The sequence below is a fragment of the Xyrauchen texanus genome, chromosome 2 (genome assembly GCF_025860055.1).
Source record: "Xyrauchen texanus isolate HMW12.3.18 chromosome 2, RBS_HiC_50CHRs, whole genome shotgun sequence".
NCBI lineage: Eukaryota > Metazoa > Chordata > Actinopteri > Cypriniformes > Catostomidae > Xyrauchen > Xyrauchen texanus.
This window is the reverse complement of record NC_068277.1, coordinates 58,565,963-58,585,358: the sequence shown is the minus strand read 5'-3', so window position 1 is coordinate 58,585,358 and position 19,396 is coordinate 58,565,963. Positions and strand designations below refer to the sequence as shown.

The following is a 19,396-nucleotide window of genomic DNA, read 5'->3' as shown; positions in this document are numbered from 1 at the left end:
TCCAGATTTACCCTATTCCAAAGCGATGGGTGCACCAGGGTGAGAAGGGAACACATGAAGCGATGTACCCATCATGCATAGTGCCCACTGTACAAACCTCTGGAGGCAGTGTTATGATCTGGTGTTGCTTCAGTTGGTCAGGACTAGGCTCAGCAAAGTTATGCGGCAATTAAATGAAGTGAATGGAAAATGGTGAATGACCAGGTAATCCCAGCAATGAATTTTGTCTTCCCTGACATCACAGGCATATTCCAGTACAACAAAGCCAAGATTCCTCAGGCACAAATTGTGAAAGAGTGGTTCAGGGAGCATGAGGTATCATTTTCACACATGAATTGGCCACCACAGTCCTGACCATAACCCCAATGAAAGTCTTTGGGATGTGCTGGACAAGACTTAAGGGAGTGCTTCAACTCTCCCATTATCAATGCAAGATCTCGGACAAAAATGAATGCATCTCTGGATGGAAATAAATGTTTTGACATTGCATAAGGTTGTCAAAAAAATGTCATGCTGAATGCATGCTGTAATCAAAGCTAAAGGCGGTCCAATGAAATATTAGAGTATGCATCTATTTTTTTTTTTGGTCAGGCAGTGTATCTCCTACAAGTTCATGTTGTGTCTCGTGTTTGTCTCATCACTCCAATCGCACATGAAATCACATAGGTTTTAATTTACTTAGCATGTTTACATACACTGTTCTCTTAAAGGGAAATGCTCATAGGCTGCTTTGTGCCTTCTGACACTTAGTGGTCGGATGTTGTAAAAATTACCGAAATACACTCAAATAACAGAGCAGCATGCCTGGGCCATTTCAAATATGGTGACAAATATGTTCCTTGATGTTGGGTCATGATACATATTCAAATAGTAATGAAACTCCCTTACAAAGCATTTTTCTATGCTTCTTCCTAATTAAATAATTTACATGTTTTAATTGTATTTTCTGCTCATTTTAGATAATATAAAAATGTTCAATTCCTGATATCCCTTTCCCCTCTTCATAGTACAGCAATTCATGACATTTACAGATTTGTGTTTATTTTCTCAGATATGTGTCTATATTCTTATCAACTATCCAGATGCTGCTGTGGTCCTCATTGGGCAGTAACATTTAAGTAGCAGTTTAATTTATTGTATTTGTGTTTCTGGTTATTTGTGTTCAAATATAAATAAATAAATAAAATAATAATAATGGTAAAGCATAGTTGTCTTTACAGGGTATTACAAAAGCAATGGTAACCCATCCGCAAGCTTAGCAAGCTTAGAAATCTAAATTCCAAGGGTACTGCTCCAACTCTACCGCCCATTTGCATCTTAATGTATTTTCCATATTTTCCATTTCTTTTCCCATTTGTTGCATGGGAACAACCCTATTTCGCTAGGATTGCTCACAATCATGCAAATAATAAAAAAAAAAACAGTATTTATATTTTTCAAGGATATTGCAAAAACAATGCCCCCTTTCCCTTTTACACACAAAACATTGTTGCTCTTTTCAAGCATACTGCACAACAATGCCACCTCTATTTAAGGCTTGGATGCATAGCTAACATTGTTTATCCTTTACAAGGGTATTGCACATCCAATGTCTGCCCTTTTCAGGGCTCAGACGTGTCATAAGCATTGTTATTCTTTTCAAGGTTATTGCACTAACAATGCCTGCCCAATTCAGGGCTCAGACAAGTCAAATGCTTTGGTTATCCTTTTCAAGGCACGATCAAAGCTTGACCTATGTAGGGCTCAGGGACATCCAAAGTGTTGCTTATCCTTTTCAAGTGTATTGCACAAACAATGCTCTCCCTCCCCCACACAAATAATACAAATACACTGCTGTTCAAAAGTTTGGTGGGTTAAAAAAAGTTAAATAAATCCAAACAATATTATATTTTAGCATCTTCAAAGTAGCCACCCTTTGCCTAGAATTTGCAGAAATGTGTTCTTAAATTTTTTTTAAACCAACTTACCACACACTTTTTAAACAGTATTGAAGGGGTTCCCTTCTATGCTGGGCACTTATTGGCTGCTTTTTTTTATTATTCGGTCCAAGTCATCCATTTTAATATTTTTTTTTATAAAATTTATTTTTTTGTAATTAAATAAATAGGCACAACTTTTTTTTTGTCTACAAAAATAAATTCAAACATATCAACATATTTATTCATATCAAAAGATTATTTGATTTTGAGAAACATTTCAGTGAAGTGACCCAAAACTTATGAATGGCGGTGTAGCTTTGACGCGCCACCTATTTTTCACAGGGTGTGTGCAGGACTCTCACTTTATCAAGGAGTGCACATAAGTATCAGGCATCCTTTTTACTTTCTTAACATCAATGTTCATCCTTTAGCTAGGGCCATCAATTTACACTACGCACTCTTTCAATGTGAATTAAATCATATCCTATATTATGTTTCATTCATTATTTCTTATTTTTTCTGATTACCTTCACCTTCTGAAGACATGGTTTGTAACTTTTTTTTTTTATAACTTTTGGGGGTTTAATTTTAATTAAACCTGCCTTCATTGTCTTCCCGCAGGATCTGACTGTTCGAGCAAAAATACTTTGGCTTACACCAAAGGAAAATATTTTTCCCTCATATCATCATTATTCTCATTCATTCGGAGTCTTTCTAGAAGAAATGGATGTGCAACGGTAATTTTGTCAGGAAGACTTGGGGTAGCATTACACCATTCAAGTTAAGGTGTCACATCCAATCATAATTCAGCATCTGCTTTATAAGTTCTGCAGGTGTCATTCATCATTTGTCATGTGCACTGATTTCACCACCCCTCCACCCCTTCACCACCAGTTTAGGTCCTATTGTAGGGGTAAGTTCTTCTCCCCTGCTGCCATCGTCTTCCAGCAGGATCTGATGGTTGAAGCTAAAATTCTGAATGCTGAACCATAGGACCGGTCCTATGGTTTACGCCAAAGGAAAATATACTACCCCATATCATGATTATTCTCATGGACGAAAGAATAGTTCTACCCGATCAATAACGCGGCACAGATTGAATGCCAGCTTCTACTGTCATGATCCTGCCAGATCAGAGACTTTCTGGTAGAAATAATCCACAACAAACATCCCACTACAAACTGGCACAAGAAAAAACACAGGGAGATTAAATAGAAAATTAGGAGGTTAACAAGACAGGGCAGGTGTAACAGATGACTAAATAACCTGGCAAACGAGGGGGCTGGGTTTCACTAAAGACAGAGCAGATATGAGTGCACATGGTAATGAAAAAACAACAAAGCCACCACATGCACTCATACAACAAAAAACATGAATGTCAGGATCCAGCCACAAAAATGATAAACAAGAACAACAGAAGTGGCAGGATCATGACAGTAGAAGCTGCCATTCAATCTGTGCCGCGTTATTGAACGGGTAGAACTATTCTTTCGACCACTAAGATAGCTTCGCTAATAATCTTCCAGATTTGTCTTAAATACTCAGTAAGCTAAAAAGTTCAGAAGAACTTGATTTAGTAACAAAGAATATGGAGACAATCTTCTCTAGCACTGTAGATAGTGTTGCCCACCTTTGATTAAATAAAGTTAAAGAGAAAAGCCCCACACCGTGGTACAATGATCACACTCATGTTCTCAAGAGAGCAGCTTGAAAAATGGAGCACAAGTGGAAGAGTACAAAATTAGAGGTGTTTCACGGTGCATGGAAGGATAGTAAATAGCTTCAGAAAGGCTCTAAAAGCTGCCAGGACTGCATCTTTAAGCAAACTTACAGAAAAAATAACACAACAATCATAGGTATTTAATCAGTACTGTGGCTAAATTGACAAGGATCAAAGCCTCAACTGATCCAGATATTCTTTTGGAGCACAGTAGTAATGACTTGAATTTCTTCACTAATAAAATTGAGACCACCAGAAAGAAAATTGGAATTATGCAACCATCTGCCACAGCACTTCAGAAAACAGTTTCTCATAGTATTTCCTGAGAGCAACTTCAGTCCTTTGCTGTTATAGGTCAGGAAGAGCTAACAAAACAACATGAATGCTTGTCCCTATACCCACTAAGCTACTGATAGAGGTGTTTCCTGTAATCTCAAAGCCTCTTCTCAATATTATTAACTCCTTGCTATATAAATTAAGACATGTCCCCAGAAGTTTTAAGCTGGCTGTTATCAAACCGCTTATCAAGAAACCACAGCTTGATCTTAGAGAATTTGCTAATTGTAGACCGATATCAAATCTCCCATTTAAGTCTAAAACACTAGAAAATGTTAGTGTCCTCCTAATGTTGATTTTTACTGAGAAACAAAGTATGGAGTGCCACAGGGCTCAGTATTAGGTTCTCTGCTTTTCTCCTTGTATATGATTCACTGGTAGCCATTTTCCACCAAGATTTCAATGGTTTTCGTGCCGATCCTGTGCTTTGCTTTTACTGTATTAAATTGCTTATCAAGATTGCCAGAGATGACATCAACGCTCAAGACGGCAGGTAATTACATTATTTTGTATATACTTCTCAATGTGGCTTAACTTGATAAGTTCTATAAACTGTAACAGTAGAATTGTTATTAACATTGGTGTAGCAGAAGGCTATATTTTGTTTTTTTCTATAGCATATAATGCTATAAAAATGCTATGTTTATGTCTTTGAGAATGCCACTGGTTTACTTAACAGAGAGCCATGATCTTTCTAATTTAGTGGGTAGTCCCCTTACTGAATAAAACAATGCACAAAATAAGATGAGAAGAGTAAAGCAAGGAAAGCTAACAAAGTTGGCAAATATAATAACTCAATCAGCTGCAGAGGACACCAAACACATTTGTTTTTTTTCTTTTGTGATCTGTCTATTTGTCTCGGATCTGCGTAAGAAGAGCATTTCGCAAGTAGTGCTTGTTTCATCCCTGTTTCCTCAATGCTTTTGATGTCAGGCATTTCTGTCGGTTTTTTATTGTTCTAGAGTGATGAAGTATTCATTGCTGCAGATGATAGCTACTTGGGCTTTATGTTTGATAGCAATCTATTCATTGAAAATCACATTTCTAATGTTTGCAGCACAGCATTCTTAGACCACGTCACATCTGTTTCTGATGAAGAAAAGCTAACTCATGCATTCATGATCACAATGATTATTTTAAGGTGGATGTTCTGCAAACTCAATAAATAAGCTTCAATTAGTTCAAAATGCTGCAGCTAGAGTGCTAACTGAACCAAGAAATATCATCATATCAGCCCAATATATTTGCTACCTGTTAAGTTTCGCATTAATTTTAAAATATTTCCAATAAGTTAAAAGGTTTGAGTGACCTAGCATCTCAGTACTTAGGTGAAATTCTATTGTGCTATAACCCATCACATTCACTACGATTCACAAAATTTCAGCCTGTTAGTGTTAACAGTACCTAGAATATCACAATTCACAAAAGGATGTAGATCCTTTTCCGATTTTGCTCCTAAACAATGGAATTGCCTACATAACACTGTTCAGGACTCAGATACACTCCAGTTTAAGTCTAGACTAAAGACTCATATCTTCAGCCAAGCATACACCTAACTTATCCTAAAATCTGTAGTTATGCTGCATTAGTCAGATCTGCTGGAACAAGAAACACTTCTTATATTCTATAAATCTGCTTTAAAGTCAATGGCATCTCAACTAATATTCTCAACTTGCTTCACTCTCTCAACCACAGTATACATATCAGAGCCTGCGAGATCCAGATTTGGTCCAGCCCAATGTTCGACTCCCACCACTATATGTCCCTGAGCGATGATTACTAACTGCAGGCATTGCCAACCAGACAGCAAGGGCCGCTTCGATGATCACTGACTGCATCACTTTAATCTATTGCGATAGACTTCACAGAGGATGAACTGCTGCCAACTCCTACTATATAACAAAGGATACTTCATTTGCCACTGCCTGCACCTTAGACTTAGGATGGACTTCACCAGAAATGAACTGCCTCTGGCTTCATGTACCAACATCTACTCAGTTGACTCAATTAATATATTACTTATTATTACACAGAGGACTAATATTGCCATTATATTCATGCTGTTTAGCCAGAGGGAAACTGGCTACCCCAGCTAAGCCTGTTTTTTCTCCATTAAATAACATCTTATGGAGTTCTGGGTTCCTTGCCACAGTCGCATTTGGCTTGCTCACTGAGGGCTTAAAGACAAATAATCTTTAATGCAAATATTAAATCATGTTTTCTTTTGAACTGCTCAATGAGGACTTAAAGACATTAAAGAAATTACAGCATAATTTTCTGTTACAGCATAATTTTTTTGATTTGTAAAAAAAACCACTATACAAATAAAAATGACTTGACTTAACCATGGAAGATGGCACTAATGCTTGTTACAGCGCCCCTTGTGGAAGTGCTGGATGCAGCAATTTGTAGAAATCGCATAAGAGTTTGCATGGACATAGGTTATATTTCGGGTCTAAATCACTTTGGATTAAAGTGTCTGCTAAGTAACAATTTACCAAAACAGTGATGCCTCCTTACCTTTCTCATTCTCTGGCACCAACGTCTCAATTGGAGGCTCTATTTCTCCTGCTTCTATAAGAAGGCTTTTGGCTTGGGACAGAAATCTCCTCACTTCCTGAAGCAGCTCCACAGTAGAGGTCTGTGTTGAGGCCTCCATCTCTTGCCTCTGTTTCTCTAAGAAGTCTTGCACCAATGATCCGAATGTGGACCGTCTGTCACTGGAGAGTTCGTCCACTAATCGAGCCACTCGCCGTTCAGGAGCAAACACACAGACAAAAGCAGCGGTCATGCGGCGCAGAGTTGAGGTTGGGTTTGCGGAGGGAAAACGTGTACCCCTTGTGGCAGGGGGCCACTGGTGGGTGGAGTCTGCTTGGGCATCCTCCTCCTCCAGACTGCTGAAGGAACTATTACTGTCCAGTTCGGCAAGGGAAGGAGCTCGAGTCCTCTCCAAAGCAAGACAAACCTCACCATCTTCGGGATCTTTGTTTTCAGCATTGTCTTGTTGGGGTAAAGTGTTGCTCTAGGAGGGGGTGAGGTAAAACAATGTTCATTTGACCACTTGGCCTTACAAAAATACTTTCAAAAACATCTCACGGTCACAACCTTTCATAACTACAGTGTAGTGTAGGCACAGAATGTGGAATATCATTACATTGTTTGTAAGAGGCGGTTCAACAAGTAAAGGTTATATTTGCGCTGACCTCTCTCCACCCGCGCTCTCATGCGTGGTGGCTGTGATTTAGCCATGTAGGATGTGTTTCTTGTGTTGGTCCTGAAACAACATTACTGTAAAACAAAGTCCTAGTCCTTTCTCTTTCCCTAAACCTAACCATTAACTACCCTAAAATCATAGGTGTGATCATGATAAATTGATCTGAATGTTGGACAAGCCTTAAACACAGCTGTAAGCCTAACTCTACACTTTCCCATCCCTATAATTTGATTGGTTGATAAGTATTATCCATTATTGCTTAACCTTACCAGCCTAACCCTATCCATAAAATGTAATTGGTTGTTATGAATGCTTTTCAAGCTTCTGACCTAATCCTAGCCATAATCCAACAAGGACATTAACAGAGGAACATGTTTTACTGGCAAAAGTGTTAATAAATTCTAGTCATGCTAAGCCACATGGGTACAGTGACTATGATTTAGCCATCTAGAATACGTTCCTAGATCAAAATCTTTTGTTGGTCCTGGAACAACATTACTGGCAACATTACATAGCCCCTAGTCATAAACCTAATGATACCAGGGGGTAATGATAAATTAAGAATGTTGTACAAGCCCCAACCATTGCCCTAAGCCTAACAATTTTCTATAGATAAAAATGGTTAATAGGAATGTTGATCAAGTACAAGGCCTATCCCTTGTTTGTCCCAAAACCAACAAGCATGTTGATGCTAGAATATAATCTACCTTGCAAAATCATGATCAACCAAGAGTGCACATACTTACAGGTGGTATCTGTCCCAACATCTGTTCATCCTCCTCTTCTGATGTTGGAGACAGCGCCGGGGTCCTCCTGAGGACATTCAATCCACCCGCCCGTCTCGGACCTCCCTGGCTAGAATTCTGTCCATGCGTTTCACCCTGGGTTTGGTCAGATTCTCCACCCGACAGACTGAGAGAAGTTTCATTGGACACACGAACCCTTAGACTGCGTTTAAAGCGGTGGCGCTTGTGTGAGGCGGCTTTGCTGGGCTGGGGCGGTTGCAGGAAAAGGGGGTTGATGAAACAGGGGCTAATCACTCTGGATGTCCGGTGGGGTGCTGAGGGTGGAGGGGGTCCATTAGGAAGGCCAGAGGATGTCTGGGAGCTCCAGAACTCTGAGAGGCAAAATAAATATAGAGATGTTAAACAGACTTTTAGATCATGAATTGTTTCTCAAATCTCAGGATTAATCATTAAAATTATCATTGTCATTTGATTAAACTTTTAAATCACGATTAATCACATACTTTTTTGTAGTTATTCGCAATAATTCAAGTAACGTCAAACATTTCCCAAAGTCTAAGTGAAAGTTTGACTAATTGAAAGAACTAGTTTCCCCATATGTTGCATATTCATTGCAATGGGCATTAAATCTCATAAACTCTCATCCTCCGCAATATTAATCTGCCAGTAGACCATGACTATCCACTTTGTTATAGCAATCGTGAAGCTGCATTCATGATTTGTGTTAGAGCATCAATGCCAGCGTCCTGCTTTGAATTCACCATAAAATGCGCTTCCAGACATTGCATTCTGAGTTTTGGTGATAGTTAAGACTTGACTTGCTTCTGTTGTAATTAAAATGTGCCTTACAAGTCCCATCTGGACTTGTTATGTACATCAAATAGCGCAAAGAGCTCCTGTCTCCATAATTTTATCACTGACAGGGAAGCTGTCAGAGATTCTTTAATTTACTGAAATAACAACCTCCTTGGCTCAAACATAGGATAGTATTACAACAGTTCCGCCCATAGAATGTCAATGAGACTGCCGCATTATGCTATTTTATGCTAAGCTTGTAGGCTCATCTTCGTAGAAGGGCTCTGGCACTATGTCTGTTTTTAAAGAGTGTGTCAGTGTAATCAATCTGGGCGGACCTATTACAAAGGTTCTGCCCTTCACACAAGTGTTTATGCGTATTAAGGGTAAATGCGTTAATCATGATTAAGACAAATGAATGTGTTCATCTTTTTAAATTAATTGCACATTTTAACTTGATAATTCTGACAGCTCAATTTAAAAAACATTAGTTATTAAATTTATTTTATGTTCAGTTCTATTCTATTTTGTTCAGTTATGCTCTATTGTAATCCATTCTAATTTATTGTTTGTGTTATGTTCTATTATATTATGTTCTATTCTGCTCTTTTCTAATTTATTCATTTGCATTCTATTCTTTTGTCCTTTTTTTTACTCTGTTTTCTTTTCTATTAAATTCTGTTCTGCCTCTATTCTATTCAATTGGTCTATATCTATGTATCTTACCGAAACCCAGATGCGAAATATTTTCTAGCTGTGTGTGTGTTGTGGCCTGTGCAATTGCTTCTGGGAGCTCCAATGGGAAAGGCAATACATCCCTGGAAATACACACACACACACACACACACACACACACACACACACACCAAAAGTTGATTATACGTAGCAATTACATAATACACTACAGATAGAAATACAAATTTTCTCTACATGAATCATTGTCCTGTAATGTTTGTTGGTTTATTGTACCTGCTGACGGTGTAAAAGGCCACTAATCTGCAGAGATCTGGAAAGCTCAGGGCTGAACTTTCTAAAGAAAAAGCTGAACAGAGACAAAGCACTATGAACTCCTTTAAAATGTTACATGATATAAAACTATGTCTGCCAACCTTAGCTATTGTTTAATACTGAAATTGTGAGCGCATGTCTCATATGGTGGTTATTTCTTTAAAACAAATGAACAAATATGTAATCATTGTGTGGACCAACTCTATGGGAAACCTAAAAGAGCTAAACAGTTTAAGTTCATCTATAATAAGTCAAGAAGTCTAGGGAGGTGGGGCATGATATAAAACTGAACATGTGTGTGTGGGTGTGATGTGTTAAACTCACTCGAGTCTTCCTCACGGATGGGATAATGTGACACACTCACACTGGCCTCCTGCGCCCGCACACACAGAACTTTCCTGTGGGAGGCACTACATTTACACACCAGAAATGTCTATGGACAGAGGAAAAACAGGTCAAATTAATTCAACCTCATTATATATGATATAATAAGATAAAAATCATAAACAATGTACAGATTTACAGATGAAAAGTTCAAATTTGCACATATGTGCAAGACAGTGAGTACTAAAGTCCTTTATCCCTACTGATTTATTCTGCGTGTTTAAGGATTGGAGTCCTACTTGAGACGTGTTCGACACCACTAATCCAGAGTCAAACAGTAGGTGGGGATATTTAACAGCAGGACATATCTATAAACTACAGTGAGTTTTTATTTCATTTGCACTCATACATTTGGTTTTTCACCACACACACAGGAAGGTGTGAATAGTGGTTCACCTGTAACGTGACCTTGTTACTACCAATATATTATCCATCATCAGCTGGCATTTATATTAGAAGTAATTCAACCAGGACTATGTCAAATGATTATTGGACTTTAAGTAACAGTTTCTGTTCAGACTTTCTGCCAGCATTTTTACCTTTTTACTATTTCAGCTCAAAAACGCAAATGTCACTTTATTGCATCTGGCCTAAACATTTTATTAGCCAAAATGTCTGTGCATACCTAGTTTTCTAGATTGTAATTAGATTACTTTTGATTACTAGTTATTCTGTCAGTACAGTAATCACGCAACTCATTTATTAGAAAACAAAAAATGAACGAAACGAATACCGAAAATGCAAATTTGTTTTTTGCAGAACGTAACCAAAAACTGGAACGAAGTGATTTTCAATTGTTCCAGTGAAAACTTTATTTTTAAATGCTGGTAACTATGTATAAATACTATATATACAGTACATGCACAATCCAGATACAAGGAAATCATTATTAGAGTTAAAAAATACATACATTCAGTCTTCACTGAATTATTGTTAGATATGATGCATTAATACAGATTTTATGCTGTCGTGTTTTGACTCAGAAACAGATATGTAAACAAAATTATACTTTACTGTTTATTAACTGTGATTATTTTTGCTTTGTTTGTTGAGGAAAGTGGCTTATTTTGGTCTTTTTTCCCCAGATCATGTTGCTTGTTTCTCTTGCGAGATCTGACAATACTGCAATTGGTACACCCACCCCTTATTGCAGAGTACTGTCATTTTAAAATAACTTTATTAATGTTATGCTATTTTATTATAACTGGTAACCTTTTGGAAAGGAAGCTGTGGAACTTCTGAACCCGAAACGAAAAAATACTGTTTTGCTCAGAACGAAATGAAAAACATTTCATTTTAGTCTCTGGTTTGTAACATAAAATGTAAGTAACCATGTTTCTACCATTACATATAAGCAAAATACATATAACATATAATTAATATTCAATGATTTTTTTCTGGGGATATAAAAACATTTGCAATATCTTGAATATTATGATGATTTTAATGTGCTTTGGCAACTACATTTCCTAAATAAAACATCTTTAGACAAATTTCACAATCCTTTGGGGCTGCACAATTAATCGAAATAAAAAGTATGATATGGCCTTATGTGATTATTAAACCAAAAAAGGCTGTGATTTAATCAAATTACTACATGTTCTGTGCATGTAGCTCAAAATGTGAACAGGTGACGTGCTGCTCTGTTTTCACTTTTTAACCATTTTAGAGCTGTTCGAGTGCTGGACTGACATTCTGGGCCCTCTGACTGAATATTACATTGGGCTTCCCACCTTGTTTTTAAAAAAAATCTGTTTATGTTTATAGTGTATTAATGTTCAGAATGAATATAGGTAAAGTCCATTTTAATCTGTCCTCTATGTTTAGTAAAGCTAATTGTCAAGCCCTGTAGAGTGGGACTGATGGTTTGAGGTGAAAATTATATTTGTATGAACTGTTAAGATCATTTTTGATAACATCAAATTGAACTATTAAATCAAAATACATTATTTATATTGTAGGACATTTACGCAGAAGACACTACATAAGCGGCACAGCGTTGATTTTTGATATCAGAGCATTTTACAAAGAGCATTTGACTCTACATTGGACCTGCAACCCTAAATATTGCTTAATGCCAACCTAAGGAAGCTCAACCATTTAAATGAAACCATGAAATGTAAACTTTTAAGTAACCAATGTTAACTGAAATGGTTTGTGCAACTCATGAAAATTATAGACACAATAACAGTAGTGGGATTGTTGAAAAAAAAACAAATAGTAGTGTCTAAATTACTTCATTACTTGATTACAGATCAGATTACTTTTTATTTAATGTGTTACATCCAGCACCACTGATGGTATTTGGCTGTGTATGTACATATGTATAATTGGCTTATTAGCTGCTAATTACAGCCGTTTTATTATTGCTATGCTGGTCATACCAAGTTATGTGATTAGATGATTAACTGTAATTGTAACTGTAATGGTGATTTGATGCTCAGTGACTGATTGGGATTGTCCCACCCCTACTATCTCTCGCTGTAGGATTTGGTAGGCGGAGTCAAGGTTGACTGACAGCTGCAACCATATGGAGTGTGTGAGGAGGAGACGATCCAGAACACTCAAACTCCTCTGGAGAGACAAGTCCATCTATAATGCAGAGGACAGGGGTCAACAAATGAACAAACAGACATAAAACCAGGCTTCTAAATTCTAAGCTATGAACCAAACCAACCAGCTCCGAGGTGAATTACAACATAACAAACTTTGATTTGAAGCAAAACATTTATTTGAAAATCAGACAAAAAGGCACAAGGCTTTATTTGTGTACTTACCGTCTTTCACAAGAGTATGAACTACAACCCCATGAAGCACTGAGAATGACGTAATAGAATAAAAAACAATGGAAATGAGTAAAACTATAAATTTTAGTTAGTTGAAAAATATTCTGATATAAACTAATATAAATGCAATTCCAGGGTGTAGGGAGATTCGAATGCATCATTCACATTGTGTCATGGAAGTGTGCACTCGCTGCTAGGCTTCTTTGGCAGGCTTTGTTGGCTGCGGTTCTCTGATTGGTGGATCTCTCTTCAGGATTTTGGGTAGTGTAGTTGTTCATTAGGAATTCATAAACACGATTTTTAAACAATGAAGTTGAAATAATGTGGACTGATGGCTTTAAAAAAAAGCATATACCTTCAATGAACAACCTCAGAGTTCACGGTAGTTCTGTCTTTAAAGGTATAAAGGTTTTTGTTGAAAATCATTTAGAAAAAAGTAGTGGGATTTTTACTTTCGGAACCAGACTTGACAATGATTAGCCACAAATGAGTGTACAGTAGTAGAGTAAACTTTCTATGAATTGAGAACCAACCAACAGGGGCCGGTTGCATAAACATAGCCATTAACTTAAGACTGCATCTAACAATTAGTTTGACTAGCTAAAGACACCATAGAAAGCCTGTTGCATAAAACAAGCTCACAGTTGTCTTTAGTAAGACAGACTAATTTGCATTGCATTGTGGGAAAAATAAGACACTGAACAGCTTAAGAAAAATGGCCAACAGTGGCCGCTCAATACATTTTTTATTCGCTGAGAATATTTGCTTATTAGAGGACTACAATGCTTCAAAATTTGAAGCGAAGTGATTTAACCCAAATAATTAAAAACACAACATTTTGTTACCATTTTTGAAGTCAAAGTCTTCAACCGAGTCTCAACTCAAGCCCCTTTCAGCCCCCACTGGCTCAGCTGACAGTTATTTTAAATGGCAAAATGGAATGTAAACAAAAGTTAGTCTGAGGTGTGCTGTCTTACATTTTGGTCTTTAATTAGACTGATCGAAGTTTTTATGCAACTATCTGAAAAAATGAAGACCAACATTTTGGACGACTAACTAGTAAGACTAGTCTAAAACAGTTTTATGCAACCGGCCCCAGGTTACTGTTTAAAACCCGGATTTGTGCAATTTAAAAAAAAATGTTTTTTGTTTATTTACAATATTAAATAAACATAAAAATTATATAGACAATATTTATAACATGAACAGTCAAACAAACAAAAAAGTTACATTAGTTAGTCAAGGCTAGCCAGTTTTTCATGTTAGTCTGTAGGTAATTGATAAACTTATATTGAATTTAAAATTATTTAAAATAAGTTATTAAAAAAATCTAAGTTATTTAAATGCTTAACAAAAACACACACAATCCATCTGCTTAGTAAACAGGTTTCCTGGATAACAATCATTATTCAGAAATATTTCACCACTAAATGCCACTAGTAAAAGTATTTTAGAGTGTTGTGTAATAAAATAGTTTATCCAATATATCTAATAGATCTCGAAAAAAAATAAAAGAAAAGAAAACATAATTTGTGCTTCTAATGGACACCAAAAAAGTTATTTACTCTAATCATGCCAGTACTCGGAGCACTGTTTAACATAATTTACTATGTTTTAATCCCTTAAAATCAGTGCAGAAGCGGCAAAAATCTGCAGATTCTGTCTGGACCAACACAAAACACTCAGACAATGAACAGTACGGCAGCCAATTCTTCAAACGGTGTCTCTCATTACGATGGCACTGTGTGGGCAGCCCGAGAGGATGCTTATACATAACGGCAGATGGTTGCCATGGCAACAGATGCCTACACGTCCTACCAGGCAGTCCCACTCAGCCACAGACACCTACTCACCCGTAACACACACATACACACAAAAGACACAATTTGCTAAAAAGGCAAGGAACTGTTGGCAAAGCGAAGAGGATGTTTTAATTTCTCTCTCTATTGCCCTTTCTTTCTCAAGCAGAATCAGAGAGCACTTCACGTTATTTTTATCCTGTTTTTGAAACCCACAAGTTAAAGGAATAGTTCACCCATAAATGAAAATTCTGTCATTACTTATTTAATTAAAGGAACAGTAAAACCAAACATTTTACTTCTCTCATTATTTACTAAATCTAATGTAATTCCAAACCCATATGACATTCTTCCTTCCGTGGAACACAAAAGCTGATTTGAAAAAAGTATTCACCGGGTTTCACTATAATTTCAGTGAAAAATGGAGAAAAGCACAAAAACCAAATTAAAAATAAATGGTACATGCACTATATTCCAAGTCTTCTGACAATAACTTTATGCCATGAACAGAATGAAATTAAAGTCGTAATTCACTGTCAAACCAAATCATATTAATAAAGCGTTTGAATCAAATATGGCAGCAACGTCAACAGCATCAAATCTCATTGGTGACAAAAAAGCATAAAGTCATGTCACACAATTTTGTTCTGTTTATCGCCCACTTCAAGTGATGGTAGCCATGCTTGGAGTTATTACAAAAAGAATGATAAAAAAAAAAGGCTTCCAAATGACTGTTATTTATTAGCCCCACACCTTTCGGCCATCCTGAACTGTCAAAATGGAGGGTGAAGTCTTCGAAAGGAATAGAGCATAGGGATGATCACATCTGAGTAGAACTCTACATACTGACTGCAAACTGCACCCCCTTACGAAAATGGAGACTTCATGGCAAATTTGACGCAAATTCGCCAACGATCATTTTCACATGCAAATAACATTTGCGGCAAACTTGTGGCAAATTGTCCATTGTTGCCAAAGTTTAGCTGGAGGTTCAACACTGCCAGCGAAGAGCAACAAACTTCTGGCAAATATCTGCGTGAATCAAAAGCTCATTTGCATGTGAAAATAACAAGCGGCAAATTTGTTGCAAATCTGCGGAAAGTTTACGGCTTGTTTACATTTTTTGTAAGGGCCTGCATGGCAGGGTATGTCCTGTTTGTATCGCTATTGGACTAAAACGTGTGTATACTACAACAATAAATCAGTTAGTTTCAGTAGCTAGTTCACTTTATGGCTGTAATAATGGTGCTTATTCTTCGCTCAGTTTTGCTTGCCACCACTACCATGTGTGACGCAAGTTGTGACACTGACAAAATATTGGTCGCATTGTTAGCTTAGTAACATGCTAACGCTAAACTCAATTGAAATCAACTGTGAGTCGAGTCTCATATGAGGAGTGCAAATTGTGTAGTGTGGAGTTGCTGCCTATGTAGAGTATTTCAAATCATTTCAATAATTTTTGGGGAGGATATGTGGATATGTGTGGAAATATGTGAATGCTGTTTTTGGATTTAAACATGGTCAAGATGTGAGATGGAGCTCAGAGTACTGCACTCATGTTGGCAGCTCAAAGCATGATCAAATTGTACCAAATAATATTTAACAAATATGCGATATGGGATGTGTAGGAACTTTGATCACGTCCACAGTAATACAGTACGTTTTCATTTTAAATTGCATTGATTTTGCTATGTTTACGCCTCTCATCTACACTGGACCAGAATTTACCCTCCCCCGAAAACGGAGACTTTCAATAAACGCTTTCTGTAATCGCATACTTTTGAAAACGAATCACATTTGGACACTGAAAACGAAGTTTAGAAACTTAAACTGCTCGGTGTGGATGTGGCCTTGATGAATGACGTGCGTTCCAATATTTGTAAAAGTCTGCCGACATTTCGGTTCAGTTCTACACATGCAGATTCCATCTGCTGATTAAGAGGTTCCATTTGAGTTAGGATGCTACCTAAGATCCTGTTTCCCCCTGGTATTAAGATGTGTTTCAGGTGATCTGATCATATGTGCTCAGGCATAAACAGGGTCTAAAACGATTTGTGATCAGATAAAAAACCCACTTAGGAATGTGGTCAAAAACACATGTGACCAGATTGCATTATAGGTGTAAATATTATTTCGTCCTGTATGTGTCCCAGAAGCAGTGAATCACCACCCCTAACCTGTCAACCGCTAGGATTAAACGAGAGTATATACTTTGCCGATTATGAGTGGCATTAAAAGGAAATAACCGTTGATACGTACACAATCAAGAGAGCTTCACGGATCTTGTCATCGTTGTTGATATCAGACACAATGAAGAAGCACGAACATATGAAACTCCTTTAATACAGGTAATACACAAAATAATGGATAATTCTGCTTGACATGTTGCATTTGTGCTTGGATTAAATTTCAACAGTTTTTTCTAACTTTATTTGTTTTTTCTGAGTTTGCTGAGTGTGGAGTGGAGGGGGGTGGGGCCGGGCTAGAATGTCGCACGCCCAGTCCCCAATCGGCCTGATGGGTGCGCGAGGGATAAAGGCGGCCGGTGACGACAGTTCGAGAGAGAGAGAATTACGGGCATGTCCGTCATGTGTGTGTTTATGTTTGTGTGTTTTGGTTTTGAGTTTAATTAAATATTATTTATATTGACAAGCCGGTTCTCGCCTCCTCCTTGCCCATCTTAACCCCCTCACATTGGTGCCGAAAACCCGGGAGGGAGGAGGGATGCCCATCACAGAATCCTCAACACTACGGTCCACCCAGGGAAGCACCACTACCAACGGAGTAACCCGACCGCCCGGATGTGGGGAACGGCGCCGTCCGCGGGGCGAGTGGGGATTGGATTCCCCGACCTCCTGGAGCGATGGAGCCGCTGCCAGGGGCGGAGGAGTGCCCTGCCGTCCCCCAGAAATGCGGAGGGATCGAGGTTAGACTGCCGTCCGTGAGGGGAGGAGGGAAGTAACTCCCCGATCGCCTGGAGCGGAGGGGACGTTCTGTCTGCTGGGGGTCGGAGATTTGACTCCGTTCGCCCGGAGAGGAGCAGCTGTCGTCCACCGGAGAGTGTGGCATAGTGTTTGAGGACCACGTAACGGTACATCAGAGAACCGGTGAGTGAGCTTCTCTCTCTCCTCTCTCTCTCTCTCTCTCTGTCGCACCTATTTTTTGATGTTGTAGTTTTCCCCTCCTGTCTCCTCCCAGGTCGAGTAAGGTGGGGATGACCCGATGAGGTGCAAAGCACGCCCCTCCCCAGGGAAAGAGGGGGTGTAGGTCATGCCAGTGGCACCCCGGCCTGAGGTAAAGCCGGGAGGAGTGTGGAGCGGAGGGGGGGAAGGGCTAGAATGTCGCACGCCCGGTCCCCAATCGACCTGATGGGGCGCGAGGGATAAAGGTGGCCGGTGACGACGGTTCGAGATAGAGAGAATTACGGGCATGTCCGTCATGTGTGTGTGTGTGTGTTTATGTTTTTGGTTTGAGTTTAATTAAATTATCATTTATATTGACAAGCCGGTTCTCGCCTCCTCCTTGCTCATCTTTAACTGTGTTACACTGAGTTTTAATATCATGCATTAACACATTGACATAGTGATTGATGTATGTCGTCATGAACCAGAGACCTTCCCTTCCAAATCCAAACACAAGTGGTCACAGGGGACAAATTTAAGTGACCAGTGGTGAACAGCGATGTGTCTCACCTGACCAAATCAGATCAGATCACCTGAGATGCATCATGATACCAGGTGGAAACGGGGTCTAACAAAGCTGATGCCTATGTAGACAGCTAGGCAGCTGTTACTGTGATTTCTGTGTATTTACAGAATGGAACAATGTTAATTAAAAAGACTGTGAAAATAGCAAGCAAATACATTACAACTCAATCCAAGCTCTCAATATTCCTTTGTTTATTCCATGTGTACATTTTACACCTCTATCACCTATTGGAGGTTAATGGAGAGAGTTTATTATGTAAACATCACATTACCGACCTGGGTGACTTTCCCACCAACAAACTCAATCACTAAACCACTGAAAGATAACATGAGAATGAGTGCCATCATCATGCAAATCTATCCATAAAATACAGATGGGTCAGTAACCTTCATAACGCAAACCGTACAACATGAGAGAATAGAGAGTGATAGAGCAGTGATATACCCATTGGTAGCATAGGCCTCCTTACATAACACCCTGAGCAGCCTACATGCAGTTATGCAATTAAGCTATAATGTACAGTGAGAAACACAGGAAGAGAAGAAAAACTAGAAGGAGGTAGTTGAGTTAAATTCAAGCAGTGAGTTTCTCCTCTTGAAAAACTTTTTTTCCCTCGAAGCTATTCTTAGTCTGAGATCAGAAAGATAACATTTATGAATCAAGTCGAGTTTTTGAATTTTTATAAGCACAAAAATGTCTTTCAGTTTTCAGAGGAAAATTGTATTGCTCATTGGTTGCCCTGTTTCAGCGTTCAGGTGATAAATTTAAGGGTGTGTTTACACTTGTAGTTCGGTTCGCTTGGTCCTCTTGGTCTGGACCAAAAAAGAAAATGATACATTCAGTCCTGGTTCACTTAACGTTCACACTGGCATTTTTAACACAGAACCTAGTGATACAAAACCAAAGGCATCAGGAAAAATTCACAACCTGTTGGACAGCTTTTATGACATATATTTTTTGACGGAACTTGCCGATCATCCA

At 38.3% G+C, this 19,396-nt stretch overlaps 1 protein-coding gene across 1 annotated transcript in view; it reads right to left on the bottom strand.

The window, feature by feature from the left end:
• Positions 1-19,396, bottom strand: part of rin1b (Ras and Rab interactor 1b) — a 53,075-nt gene that overhangs the window by 7,948 nt on the left and 25,731 nt on the right. The window contains exons 2-7 of the mRNA XM_052147275.1: positions 12,589-12,714; positions 10,063-10,171; positions 9,700-9,772; positions 9,457-9,548; positions 7,936-8,306; positions 6,496-6,997 (exon numbers count right to left, since the gene is read on the bottom strand). Coding sequence (XP_052003235.1) covers positions 6,496-6,997; positions 7,936-8,306; positions 9,457-9,548; positions 9,700-9,772; positions 10,063-10,171; positions 12,589-12,714 — 1,273 coding nt within the window. The remainder of the gene's footprint in view (positions 1-6,495; positions 6,998-7,935; positions 8,307-9,456; positions 9,549-9,699; positions 9,773-10,062; positions 10,172-12,588; positions 12,715-19,396) is intronic.